General features: G+C 48.4%; 1 protein-coding gene across 1 annotated transcript in view; it reads left to right on the top strand.

Moving 5' to 3' along the window:
• Positions 1-9,580: 9,580 nt before the first annotated feature.
• The window catches only part of BTBD16 (BTB domain containing 16), a 43,680-nt gene continuing 38,224 nt past the window's right edge, over positions 9,581-15,036 (top strand). The window contains exons 1-2 of the mRNA XM_057737365.1: positions 9,581-9,598; positions 11,282-11,430. Of these exons, the coding sequence (XP_057593348.1) occupies positions 9,581-9,598; positions 11,282-11,430 (167 nt within the window). The remainder of the gene's footprint in view (positions 9,599-11,281; positions 11,431-15,036) is intronic.

The raw sequence follows: 15,036 nt of genomic DNA, 5'->3' as shown, positions 1-15,036 counted from the left end.
TATATACCCCTCCTCTCCCACATACACACCCAACACACACTCAGTATATACCCCTCCTCCCCCACATACACACCCAACACACCCTCAGTATATACCCTTCCTCCCCCATATACACACCCAACACACACTCAGTATATACCTCTCCTCCCCCATATACACACCCAACACACAGTATATACCCCTCCTCTGGAAGGCTATCCTTGCAGGCCGGGGGGTCAGACCTGGCTGTCCGGGATTACACCCACATCCAAGAGCCCCTGGGGTTCCCAGCCCTCCTTGGCATTTCTTCTGTGGGCTTGACCCCTGTCCTCTGTCATGTCAGAACGAAGAGGTGCTGAAGAAATGTGCACAGGAATACCCAACACACACTCAGTATATACCCCTCCTCCCCCATATATACACACCCAACACACACTCAGTATATACCCCTCCTCCCCCATATATACACACCCAACACACTCAGTATATACCCCTCCTCCCCAACACACACTCAGTATATACCCCTCCTCCCCCATATATACACACCCAACACACACTCAGTATATACCCCTCCTCCCCCATATACACACCCAACACGCAGTACATACCCCTCCTCCCCCATATATACACACCCAACACACACTCAGTATATACCCCTCCTCCCCCATATATACACACCCAACACACACTCGGTATATACCCCTCCTCCCCCACATACACACCAAACACACTCAGTATATACCCCTCCTCTCCCATATATACACACCCAACACACACTCAGTATATACCCTTTGGGGCAGAGGATCTGGCCCCTGGGCTATTCTCACTGTTGCCTATCAGCCTAGCTTGGGAATCACCGGCCCCAAGCTTGGCCTCAAGTCCACCTACCCGCTTAGCCACCACACTCTACCTGTCCACAGGGCCACTGTATGGAGCGCCTGGGCTCAGGGACCCCTGTGAGTTGGGCTCAGCCACTTTTCTCCTACACTCAGGGTATAAAATGCCACATACAGTTGTAAATGTTCACCCAGGTGGTGGCTGCTGAGGACTATTTGAGTTACCTGGCTTTGCTGAGTGAATGGAAGAACATCAGAAGCTGACACCTGACCTCCTGGTGTTGTAACCTTCCAGATCTCAGCATCTTTTGGAACTTCAATTTGTCACGTCAGTTGACAGCTGAGCTTCTAGCATTATTTTTCTTTTCTGCACAGCATTTTCTTGGGGCGCTCAAGTAATAGGTGGCTTTAGTGAGATACTAAGATTACCTTGTGGCAAAGGGGCATAGGGGGAGAAACAGAAAAGGGGGGGTCACTGGTGATGGAGGGGGGATGTCTCCGGGTGCTCAGCCCCTTAGGTGTGAGATCTGAGGGGCCCAAGGCCATGCCAGGGAGCATCCCCCCTTGACGCCTCTCCATTCCAGGCTCCTGATTCTGGGAGAGAGAAGCGGATGGGTAAACCTGCAGAAGGGCTCAGGGAAGCACAGCTTTGCTCCATATTGGAGGTGACAGGCCCAGTGTGAGGATGCCCAGCTCCTTGACCAGCTCCCTTCACGTAATCCTTGGCCCTGGTGGATGCTGAGGTCTCTTAGCAAAACCTCTGTGCTCTCCAGGACATTCCACGTGAAACATTGAGCGGGACAGGTGGTGTTCCCGTGGGGGTGGGGTGAGGTGTGGGCGTGCGTAGGGCATGTGGGCAGGAGGAAGGGTGTTTACACGTGAGCACCCGCAGGGGCTCCATTGGGGTCAGTGCTCTCTAGCTAATTTTATCCTTGAAATATTCTGGTGAATGGGAACTATTTTTATTTCCATTTTACAAGAAGGAAACAGAGGGTCAGAGAGGTTAAAAACCCCAGGGACTTGGTTGAATCACTCAGCCAGGAGACTGGAGCCTGGTTTCTTCGGAGACTGCAAGGTCCTTTGCTTTTCCCAGGCAAACAGATTCCTTCCCAAGGAGGTCGGAGCAGAAAGTGGTGGGGAGAGGAGACACAGGGGAGGGAATGCGCTCTGGCGCCTGCCGTGGTCCTCACAGTCCTTTCTTTGATTCATCTGATTGGTGGCTCTGCCTTGAGTCTGGGCTGGCTCCACTATTGTTTTTACGGACTATGAAAACCCTGCTCCTTGTTCACTGGACAGGAAGGGCAGTGGGGCTGCCCCGGGTGTGCACTGTTAGTCTGACGTCAGTGGCTTTGCTCTTCCTGGCCTTTGCGTGTTTCCCTTTGCAGTCGATGAATCTTCCCCAGGCGGGTGCCACCCGCCAGGCTCTGGGTTCCCTGGGCTGGAATAGCAATGGCAGAATCTGGAGAATTCACACGTCTGTCTTTTGGGTTTATTGGGAGCTGGGAAAAGCAATCTGGATATCAAAAGCTACCGCTTTTGGACTAGACAAAACCCAGACTTCCTTGGCCCCTCCAAGCCCCAGGCGATCTGGTCCCTGCTCCCCTTCTGGCCTCCCGTCCCCGATTTCTCCCCTATGGTACATTCAGACTGCTTGGGCATCCTCCACTCCAGCCTAGCATATGCTGTTCCCTCCACCTGGGACACTCACCCCTGCTCCGCCGTCATATCTCTCAGCTAATCCCTACTCCCTTGGGCTTCTTGATGTTGCTTCCTCCAAGGAACCCTCCCTGAAGCCCCAAGACTAGGTCAGTGTTTTTAAATGTACGTCTTATCATTATTTAGGCAGGATGAGGCCAACAGACCAGGAGACAACTGCCACTGAAAACATGGTTTGTTACTCACAGTTCCCAAGGGCCACGTGGGGAAAGTACTAGGGTCCATCCAGAGGCAGAGGCAGAAGGGGGAAAACGTGGACAAGAACCCTTATCGTGGTTCCCGAGGGAAGGAACAGGTGAGGCAGGGTAAGCAGGCTTAGGATTGGCTAGTTTGAAGCATTTCAGCCAACTCTGGGGCATAGGGGCTTTCTGTAGCTGTCTGGTACCTGGGGTGGTTAGGGCAGGGGAACAGTGGCTCTGAATGTCAGAGGTGGTTGGGATATGGGCTCTGGATTGGCTGGTTTCCATTTGAAGGGCTCACTTGAGTCCTTTACTATCCCTAGAAATTGTCCAGCCCTGGGAGAGACAGTCCCCCCCAGGGTCAGTAAGGCCCCAAGATGTCAAAGCATCAGAATAAGAGACATGCTTCACACAGTCAGTTGCCCTGTCTATGAGTTCCTGCAGCTCACTGACCCTTCACCCTGTATGCTGTGAGCCTCACAAGGGCAGAGTTTAAACCGCCAAAATCGAAGTTCTTGGGTAAAAAGATGATTTTTAAGGGCAGCTCATAAATGACTTTTAAAAAATAGTTATGTAGTTAATTTTAATGTGCATTGGCAATAAACCAGTATACAAAATGTTATTTCATTGATAAAATTAATTTACTTTAAAAACATTGTGACAACTACTGAGCCTGAGCTCTAGGGCTGGCAAGCCACAACTACAGAGCCCAAGTGCCACAACTACTGAAACCTGTGCACCTAGAACCCATACTCTGCAACAAGAGAAGCCACTGCAATAAGAAGCCTGCATACTGCAACGAAGAGTAGCCCCTGCTCGCCGCAGTTAGAGAAAGCCCAAAGCCCATGCACAGCAAGAAACACTGAACACAGCCAATAAATAAATAAGTAAATAAATAAAGAAATACTTTGTTAACAAAGGCAAGAGCTTAGCTATGGTGAGAGTGTGTGGGTGTGTGAATTACTTGTGATTTTTTTCTCTTTTATGCTTTCAAATTTCTTGTAATTTTATGCCATTAATCTACATCTCTTTGTCATTGAAAATATTATTTGAGATAAAAAATATTTTGATGACAATAAAAAAAAAAAAACATTGTGACAAAAAGCTGTAAGTAAAAAGGTAAGCCCATTTGTAAAGAAAAATTTTTAGTAAAACAATGTTCCAGGTGATGTGAGGTCATGGAATTGCAGAGGTGGTCTCGCTGCTCCCCTTGCACTCGCTGCACCCCAACCCCCAGCACACACTGGACCATCAGACTTTGTTGAAAGGAGCGAATGAAGCAAGCCCTGGGCCAGCACAGCGGTATCACCCCCTCCCGGTCCTGGCTGCACCAGCCAGCGCTCTTGGAAGAAGAGGATCAGTGGTGGATGGAGCTGAGGCGTCGTTCTGTCTGAACCTCATTTTGTAGCTGAGAACACTGAAGTCCTGAGCCAGAGCAAGACCCTCTCAAGGTCACACAGCAAGTCAGTGGCCAGGGTCTTACCCAATCCAGCTCTCCTTTCTTATCTCTAAGACCACCCCCTTGCCATATAGGACTCAGCTCAAGGGCACGCCCCACCCCTTGCTTCTCCTTGGTGCAGCCCCTGCCTGTCTTGCAGCTTGTGCACTGACCCCCCCACCAAGAGCTTGGTCTAGAGGCAGCGCCCCCACCCCCAGCCGTGGCCTGGACCCGGGTGCACAGACAGCTCCCCATACCTTGGGAGCCAGCTGATCCTGATATCCACGGGGCCTCCCATTGCACACACACAGTGTCGGGCCCTGATTCTTTTAGAACCAGAGACTTTAGAGCCAACACTCAGGCTCTGAGACCCAGAGACTCCAAACTGCCAGGTCCCAGGGGCTCTGAGTCTACACTTTCCACCAAGGGAGAATAAGTTCATGTCCGGGGGCACAGCTAATCAGTGCTAGAACCAGAGTCAAAATCAAGTTTTCTTTTCCATGTATTCCACTGCCTGTCCATATGAGTGACTAGATGGAGTGGGCCATCTGGGAAGGTAGTGAGCTTCTCATCCTCGGAGTGTTCAAGAAGAAGGACACCGTACTGGAATCCTCCTGTAATTGTGTCACAGAAGGCTTTGGTACAAGATGGTTCTAGTTGAGAGCTGTGCTCAGTGAGGTTTAGTGTCTAAGCCACTGAAGGCTCTGGGGATTTCTGACTTGTCTGGGCCAACGGGGCTGGGTCACTGCACATGCCAGCACACTGAACACCACCAGGAAAGGGCTTTAGGGAAGCATGCTGGAGACCATTTCCATTTATTTGTATTAATTGTCTGTGACTTTGGCTAACAGCTCAGATCCCAAGCTTTGTGAGGCAATGTGTGTATAAAGGGCTTTGGGGTAGGCTGGAGGCCCGGGATCCCTGAGCTCAGACCCTGTAGGAAGTGATGGACTCAGCCAAGGCCAGGGATCCTGCTTGTGGACAGAGGGGAGTGTGCCGCCCTGGGATGCTTCCCTAGAATGGACACTAGAGGGCGTCCAAGGGCCCACTTTCTGTGCCCCGGAAAGTGGTACCTGAAGGCAGCCCGGGCTGTGGCCCATAATGGAGCAGGTGGGATCGCCAGATGGTCCAGGACAATGTGTCTCAAACTTTTGAACTGAAATCTTACATGGGGCCCTGCATTCCCGGGACAGGCGACTGGGAAGGTTGCAGTGGATGGAAGGGAGCCACAAAGAGGGAGTGAATCTGCCCCTTTGCGTACAGACTTCTGCTGAGATGGGACCATGACCCACATAGAACCAGACACACACACACACAGAACCAGACACACACACACACACAGTGCTCATCCACGTGCAAAGACAGAGTGGTGGGTAGGGACTGATACATACAATTATCCGAGTTGAGACATTTGTTGAGCGCGTCCCAGGGGCTGTGTTTGGTGCTGGGCTCTGGGGGGACACAGGGACGGGTGAGCTGCCATCAGACACTCCACAGTAACCAGCCACTTTGCAAAGCAGAATGTGGGTGTCAAGAGGATAGAATCACACATCTGAGGGTGAGGAGGGAGGTATATTCTGAGGTGCCTCTCATTTATGGAATGTTTTATAGTTTCTATGACACAATTACCAGTAGGCAGAGTAGCTACTTTCCTGTTTTGCTTTATAATTTATGTGATTCAGTAAGGACGCACTTGAAGCCCCCCAGATCTCAACAAGCTGCGCTGACTCCAGGCCCCTATTATGGTAGCTGGCATTTCTGTAAGCCCTGGGGTGGAGGTCCAGGACTTCAGTGGGTTTCCATGGGTGTGATAGATGCGGGTCCCACCTCCCTACCTCACAGGTTTCACAGACCAAGGCACTGAGGTCACTGCAAGATTCCACCTCGGCCCCCGGGATGAAGGGTGTCGGCCTTTTTCCTGACTTTTAGACACTTCTCAGTTCCTAGAGGGAGCAGATTAAACATCGTCTACCAACAAAATAAGTCATCAGGCATAGCTTTCGATAATATAAAACGCTCAATTTTTATTTAAATATTTTTGTCTAAGCATTTCCGGATACTAGAGCTGGAAAAGGAGCTCCCCAGAATGCCAGAGCTGGGAGGGATCTGAGAACCTCCTAGTCCAATCTTATTTTACAGATGAGGCCTGAGGATTTGGGGGTTGGTTCTTAATGAGGCCCTTTTAGAGAATCAAGCTACCCCAGGCCCTGTAAGGAAGCATGGTGCTACGTGGAAACAGGAATGAGACTGCTCCCCTGAGGAGGAAGGCCGAGAGGAGGTGCATGGCACCCCATTTGGTCTCTGTAAGACTCCATCCCTTCTGCAGCCTCCAGCCTGTGCTGAGACTGAGCCTGGAACAGGAAGTGCTTGGAACCTTCCCTGATGTTGCCATGGTGCCCACAAAGACCCGAGGCAACCAAAGGCGAGCTGCCCTGCCAAAGCACCTTGGCCATAGGAAGAGAAAGGTGAGCCCCACGTGTCATGAGCACTCCAAGGATTCAGGCTCAGAAGGCAAAGAGCCCCGAGCTCTCCTGTCATTCAGAGACTAATGAAATGAGAGTGCCTCCGTTCCACTAGCGTCCCCTGTAAGCACATCTGCGGTGGACCAGGGGGCTTCAGAACAGTAAGTATGGGTGGTATTTTCATCCACATTAGAGACAGAGTGCATCTCTAGTGATGGGCACTGGTTGGACTTGGTTCCATATGGTCAACTGGCAATGAGGGGCTTCGGGGGTTCTGGGCTAGGAGGCAGGAGGGGTCTGGGAGCTGAGGCGCCCTCGCAAGTAGCTCCTGCCAATCACAGTGACTCAGGAACCAACTCTTAAAACCCTTTCAGGGCATTTTGCCTGGTGTGATGAAAAAAAGAAAAAACAACATGTCCAGGCCATTGAGATAGCCCTGGATTTCACGATCAGCTAAAAAGGCTCTTGGGTATCAAGCAGGAGCTTGGGTACCTCAGTGCAAACCCCAGCCTCCCCCTCTTAAGCTGGTGTAGAGTCCTGCTTAGGCACGAGGAGACTCCTGTCCGGCTGTGATTTATTCTGTGCTGACCAGGCCCGCTTTAGAATGTAACCCAAGCTCAGTGTGGCCCCGTTGAGGATTCAGGAGTTTATAGTAAAGACAGTGGAAGATAGTGAAAGGTTTGACGTCAGAGGGTTGAAGGTCTTTCTGACTCCTGTATGGAAAATGGATCAGAGAAACATATGTGTGTTACCTGGGGGTAGGAAAAACCTCCTTATACAAGATGGAAACCCAGCCGTAAAGGAAATATATCAATTTGATATCCAGTTTTAAAATTAGGGATAGTCAAAGGATAGATATATACATATACACATAGAGAGAGATACGTATACGCATACTTATGTATTTGACATATTTTCCATACTTACTTAAATGTTTTGTATAATATACACAAAGTGAACAGACAAATGATACACTGGAGAAAACTCTTGCAGTATGCATGGTAGACAAAAGATGAGTGTCCGTAGTATGCAGAGAGCTTTGAGAAATGCTAAGGAAACTATAGCAATCCAGTGGCAAAATGAGGAAAGTCTATGATCAGGCACCTCTCAGAAAAAGAAAATTATAAGGCTAATACATATATTAAAGAACCTTAATGGCGGTCAGGGAAGTTCAAATTAAAATAACAATCCGAAACTACCTGTCACCCACCAGACTGGCAAAAATAAATATTGATCATACCTACTACTGGAGATGGTGTGGGGGAAAAAAGCACTTACCGATTGGATGGGGATGCAAATTGCTACAACTTTTGGGAAAGTGAGTTGGCATCATCAGTTAAGGATACATGTCCTCTTTAATGTAATCCCACTTTGAAGAATCTATTTCTTAGAAATAAAAGTAGTAACATACGAAGCTATATAATAGATATGGATAGATAGATAAATAGATAGATAGAGGTATAGTTAGCCGTCATAGATATAAATACATAGTGTTTATAAACATATATATACACATACACACATACATATATGTATATATGTTTATTGCAGTACTGTTTACGGGAGTAAAAATACAGGAAACAAACTGAATGATCATCAACAGGGGAGAGTCTAATAAATTATGATGTATCCACAGTGTGATATATTATGCAACTATTCTTAAATTTTTCTTTGTCTTTGTATTAGCTCACGTGTTGCAATGAACCTTCATTACTTTGGCAATGTAAGAAATATAATTAAGGTAATTGAAAGGAAAAGAAAAGCCTGTCTGCCCAAGTGGAATGGAAATTCCACGAGGCAGGGATCCTGTCAGCTTTGCTCACTGCCGTATCCCGGAAACAATTAACATTTTCCTTGCATATGGCAGCTGCACAGAACATACTTGTTAAATGGACAAATGAGCCCCTTCTCAGTACCACGGCTACAGTGCAGGTGAAGCGCTATCTGGGAAGTGATGCACAGAGTCAGGTGGGATGCTTGGTCACCAGATGATGAAGATTCTGCTGGCTTTGCCTGCTCGACCACTCCCCTTCTTCTACCCAAGCTTGCTCTGGGGAACCACCCAGTCCCTATCGCAGTCTTGCTGGGAGAGTTAATCAAGGTGTCTGCCTGCCTGAGACCCAAGCCAAGCTGAGAATTTCAATGGAGCAGAACCACCCTGAGACTGACTGGGGAGGGGGGGAGTGGTGGGATGGGGAACTGCTGCAGCCTAGAGGCAGCATCTGACAGAGGTGGCCACTGGTGCTTGTACCATATCCCTGGAGCAGCTTCCTGGCCATCCCCAAAAAAGGTTCTCCAGTTTTCCCTTTGATTCTGAGTTCCCTCCTTCCCTCAGCATCCTTTGAATAAATCCCAACCTCCTTTAATTAACCCCCATAATTTTTTTTTTTTGGCATATCATTCAGAGTTACCTTCTGATGCTTGCAGCCAAACTGCCCTGAAAGTGACCAGAGACAGTTGGGAAGTCCTGCCACTCCTCCCCTTTCATGGCCTCAAAGCTAAGGTGACATGAGTCCACTGTGCTCCAGGACAGGACAGCCCTGGTCAACACCTGCTGTCCGGGCCTAATTGTTCCCATCACCCTTTTAGTCTCCTGATCTGAATGACAGATTACATGATTAGCCTTCTCATAGGCCTCCCTTTGTTCCCATCACCTTCGTAAAGGGTGGAGAATCGGAGAATCGGGGATTATCTCTTGTTTTGCTTTATCTGAGCCGCTTTCCCAGCACGATAGCAGGGAATCGTCTCTCTGATAACAGGCTTTCAAAAATTAGATTTTCACTCGATTTGATAAGTAGCCCACACTTGAGGCTAACTCATTATTACTTCTATGGCAGAATATAGACTCTTTGGGCCAATCTCCTTCATAATATTTTGAAAAGACCCTTTGCAATTTTTTTGAAAATTTAAAATTTATGTCTTTTGCCTTCCAGGTGCTTCTTCCCTTTCATGTAATTTCCACGATCCTTCATGAAAATGCTGAATCCGGTAAGTAGATCAGTTTCACAAGGGGGCAGGCAATGGTGAGGAACAGAAGCACCTGGTGACAGTTGTATTGCTGGGCTTCCACAAGGGGATGGATCCCACACCCCTGATGATCTCAGACTTTATTGGCTGACTCTGCTGGGAGGAGTGTTGTTGGAGCCCTGCTGTCAGAGCCCATCATTCTTGTGTCACATTTCAGCAAGGCTGTATCTAGATACAGATTCCACAATTTTTAACCACCCACCATATTCCAGGCACTATACTAAAGCATAGTTCCCAAACTTTATCATTTTAACAGCATCTTCATCCTCATCTGCTTCATCATCATCTTCATCCTCTTCCTCATCCTCATCTTCATCCTCATCCTCATCTTCCTCCTCATCTTCATCTTCATCCTCATCTTCATCACCATCCTCATCCTCATCTTCATTGTTCTCATTTTACATATGAGGCCCAAGGGGCTCAAAAAAGTAAATGCTTTGCCCAAGGTCACACAACTAGTTAGTGACAAAAACAAGATTTGAACTCAGATCCTCCATTACATGGCCCACCACCCTGCTGGTGCCTGATGTGGCTTGGGGTCAGTTTATCCCATTCCTATGGGTCTCTCATAGTGCACTTGTCCTGGGTAGGTTTCCTTGAGCCACCACATTTGAGGTTTACATCCTTGCTCCCTTAAGGAAATTGCTGAAGCCCAAGACCTCAAGTAAATGTCTAAGGAAAAGACCCTGCCCAGCGACCCAACTGTTCTAGTCCTGGGTTTATACCAAAAGAACTGAAAACAAGTGTTCAAACAGAAACTCATACATGAGTATTTATAGCAGCACTATTCACAGTAGCCAAAAGGTTGTAACAACCCAAATATCTATCAACTGATTAATAGATAAACAAAATGCAGTCTCTCCACACAATGGAATGTCATTCAGCCGTAAAAAACAATGAAATTCTGACCCATGATACAACGTGGATGAACCTTGAAAATATGCAAAGTGAGAGAAGCCAGACATAAAAGGCCACTATTGTGGGATTCCACTGATATAAAATTTCCATAATGGGCAAATCCATAGAGACAGAACGCAGATGAGCGGTTTCCAGGAAGTGGGGGAGGGGGAGATTGGGAGTGATGGCTTAATGAGTAGTTTACCTTTTGGAGTAATGAAAATGTTCTGAACTAGACAGTTACAATGGTTGTACAACATTGTAAATATACTAAATGCTACTAATTGTACACTATAAAATGGATTAAATGGTGAATTTTATGTTTTGTGTATTTTATTGCAATTAAAAAAAAAAAGTCCCGGCCCCAAATCTCCTCAGTTTGATATCTCTCTGAATCACAGGTCAGGATGAGCATCTTTAAGTTTCTTGAAGCTTAATCCTATCCGTGCATGGGGATTCTTTAGAGCTACCTGCGGAGAAACGATCTTTCTCCCTGACCTTTCACCTCTGGCACCTCCTATCCCAGATGCTAAGTTCCAAATTACTTTGTGGCTTGAAGTCCTCAGTCTCCTGAATACAATGTATTTGCCTTGAGAAGATAGTTCTGGAGAAACATTGGCTGTCTTTGAAAATTAACCAGCCTTTTAAAATTTGTCTTAACTTCCTTTCTGCTGTGTGATTTGGAAAACCTGGTATTTATGAGAGGTTAAAAAAAAGATGTTCTCTCTTTCTTTGCTTCCCAAGCAGCACAAACCAGGCCTGGAACGCCGGATCGTTGGCTCAACCAACCGCTGGCGTCTCCCCAGAGAGCCTTTTTTGGGGGACCTGCTGGCGCTTTCCCAGATGTGCAAGGCTGTCAACGTAGACTTCGATGAAGTTCTGAAGAACCCAGACAGGTAGCCCACGGCAGGGTGAGCCACCCTTCCGGGCAGTGCCCCCTGGTTGAGCCGCTCTCATGGGGCAGATGGGCTGTCCCGGGCCTTTGCAAGGAAGGCTGCCTTTGGGACCATCCCGTAGGGATGGACAGGATCAGGGTGACAGCTTCCTCTGAGAATATCTGTGGGCGGTGATAGAAGTCCAGAGAGACGGAGAATTTTTTTTCTAGATTTTCCTTTGTACCGGGGACTTTCGAGCCTAACAGGATTCTAAGTTTATCTACTGATTTGCTGACAAACAGTGAGATGTTCCAGCTCAGAGTTTGAACCCCTCCCACGAACGCTCATGTCCACCCAGCAAGGGGAGAAGCGGGCTCCCGCTCACCCCCAAAGTGTTCCCAGTGGCTGGCTTAGAGCATCCCTTCTTCAGGTTACAAGTTCTTTCTTGCATCTTCTGGGGATGCAGAACAGAAGGAACATTTCACTTCCCCGGTCCTTTGGACCTACCTGGATGCCACTGCCTCCCTGGACTGGCAGCATCTACCTTGGGAGCACTCAGTTTGAGCTACCTGAGCATCTACCTGAGTGTGGGCTGTGCCCTGGGCAGCACCGAGCACAGAAGAGCTCCTGGCTCCATGTTTGCTGAGCAAGGAGCCACATCTTCCCTTTCTAGACCCACCGGCCAGCCTTGTTCTCGTCCCCCGATGCCACAGACGACTATACACACGTGAATAAACCAAAACCCATCTGGATTTGGTCTCTAAATTCCCTGATGACCCCAGCTTAGAAAACACTGAGCACTGTGAGTTGTTATTTTTGGCACTGGCTACTCATAGCCTTAAACAATTTTGAACTTATTTTATATTTTGTTTGGTTAGAGCCCCGAAGAAGTCTTAGAGTTTTTGCCAAAATTGTATTCCTTAGCGCCAGGGCCAGGCTGGGCCAGCAGGCACTAGAGCTGGGCTTGGGAATATAGGCAAACTACTCCAGAAACCTGAGGAGGGAGGCTGGGCCGCAGGGGCAGAGGTCTTCAGGACTCGGTTTGCAGGATCACTGAGCTGAGCTGGGGGTGGGGGTAGGGGGGTAGTAGTGGCCTGAAGGGTGATGGCGTTGGTGCTGGGCTTTAGGACTATTAAAAGCAGTCTAGCTGACAGCGTTGGAATTCCTTCTCTTCCTTTTACTAGCTCTGTGACCTTCAGCCAGTGGCTTAACCTCTTTCAGCCTCAGTTTCCTCACCTGTGAAATGGTGATAATAGCATCTTCCTTGAAGAGTGACCTCGAGGATTAAATCAGACAACACATTGAAAATGTTTAATGTTGTTCCTGGCAAATAGTAGACACTCAATAAGTGGAGCTATTATCTTCATAGCCTGAGCAGCAGTTTTAGTTATTGATCCTGGTGGTTTCATTTGTGGGAGTGTCAGCCCTGCACTCTGCCACCAAAGATTCTGTATCTCACTATGCCTGTTAGCACTTTCTCCAAATCAGAGCACCTTGCCTCCAACACAACAGAAGCAGGGACTGATCTGGGCACTCTTTTACCAGGAGAAGCTTTACAGATCTGCCTCTCTCCTTGGTGATGCTGGGAAGCCGAGTCGGGAGGCAGGCTGAGGGCAGGGAGGTTACCCTGGGCAGGCTGATCATTCGTGTGCCAGTGGTCAGCTGACCCAGGCTGAGCTCAGCTGGGCAGGTTGTCTGCTCCACAAGCCTCTCGTCCTCCTCCTGAGACAGTGGGCTAGCCTGGGCACGTCTTTGTTGTGGTGACGGCAGAGGGCAGGAGGGCAAGCCCAGTTGCACGTGTGCTTTTCAACCCTTCAGCTACATCACATCCACTGACATTCCATCAGCCAAGGCAAGTCACGTGGCCAAACTCAAAGTCAAGGGGCAGGAAATACACACTGACTCTTTGTTGGGAGAAACTTTGGAGTCCTGCAGGAAAAGGTGTGTGTAATTGGGGCCATGAGTGTAGTCTGCTGCAGTGTGGGAGGAACTGATTTGCTTTAATAAATGCAAAATTTTATTGCCTTTATTTTCACGATAGGGATTTATTTCTTGTGACTGTGAGAAACAAACTTGGAAAGCTTGATAAAGGTTTTATTTCATTTAGGTAATAAAATAAAGGACTTATTTTGGTAACCCTTCTGCACTTTTGGACTTGTCAGCTAACAAGTTCGATGCCGGGAGGTGGGGTGTCTGGAGCCGTACCTGCAACACACACATACATGTGCGTCTTCCCATAGCTCTCTGGTCGCCCCAACCAGCAAGTCTCTTCTTGCTGTTGATGCTGTTATTGTTGCCTCTCCAACTTGGGGGCGCTGTTGACTTTGATAGGAGCTGGACCAACCTATCTCTCATTAGTTCTGTAAAGTGTCACTGGCAGTGGAAAGCTGAGTTAACTAGCTCCGAGCTTCCCATTTATTTCAGATACATAATTGTGCCTCTTATAGGTCAAGACCCTGGGTTCTGCCCAGCTGGCCAGTACTTCTGGTTGTGTCTGTGGGTTTCCATGACACAGTGAGCTCTGGCTCCATAACTCAGAGATGCTATACAGGAACCTCAGGCTCCTGGTTTTCGCCATGCTTCCTTCCACTGGGACTGGGGTATGGAGTGCAGAGAGAAGGGGCCTGAGAGATGAGGAAATTCTGGCTTCCTTGCAAACAACCTAACCTTTTCATGCTTTAGTTTCTTTACCTTCAAAATGGGGATGCTGTCTTGCAAGGTTGCCATGAGAATTATATGAAATCATTTACTGAGAGCTTAGAAGGCTGTCTGGCGTATAAACACCCAATTAACATGTATCATGCAGTGTTCCTGGGGTTCTCTGGTATGTGTGGACACAGCTAACATCTGAACCCAAAGATCCAGGAGTGAGGAGTATGGCTGAGGAAGGACCATGCCCACGGAGGCTCTAGGGGGCTTGGGTGCTAGGAAAAGAGACCCTGCCTCATGTTTTCTCCCTTTCTGACCACAATGTCAAGTCCACTCTGAGGGTGGAAGGAAGTCATGCTAAAAGGCCAGGATGTAAAGAAGGGACCTGCTCGAGGGTGTATTCAAAGAGCAGTCCTGGGAGAGCTGGGACGAGAGACCCCTGATCCATGGTGCAGAGCTGACAGGAGAAAAGTGCCTGCTCAGTGCCAGGCATCCCGAGTGTTAGCTCTTTTACTCCCCCAGTGACTGCCACATGCTCCTCATTTCCATCCTACGAAGGAAAGCACCAAGACCTAGAGGTAGGCCCAAAGTCTGCATGACTCTTCCTGGTGGTAAATTCAGTTGGAATTTTGCATGTTGAAGGTATGAAATCAAAAGCCTTTTAGGGTGGCGCAATGGTTAAGAATATGCCTGCCAATCAGGGAACACCGGTTTGATTCCTGGTCCGGGAAGATCCCACATGCGGCAGATCAACTAAGCCCGTGCACCACAACTACTGAGCCTGCGCTCTAGAGCCCATGAGCCACAACTATTGAGCCTGTGTGCCACAACTACTGAAGCCCGTGTGCCTAGAGCCCGGGCTCTGCAACAAGAGAAGCCACCCCACTGAGGAGCCCACGCACTGCAATAGAATAGCCTCCACTCACCGCAACTAGAGAAAGCCCGTGTGCAGCAAAAGAGACCCAGAGCAGCCAATGA

Source organism: Hippopotamus amphibius, chromosome 5, assembly GCF_030028045.1.
Source record: "Hippopotamus amphibius kiboko isolate mHipAmp2 chromosome 5, mHipAmp2.hap2, whole genome shotgun sequence".
Lineage (NCBI taxonomy): Eukaryota > Metazoa > Chordata > Mammalia > Artiodactyla > Hippopotamidae > Hippopotamus > Hippopotamus amphibius.
Note: the sequence above shows the minus strand (reverse complement) of the source record. Positions and strands in the feature narration are given on the sequence as shown.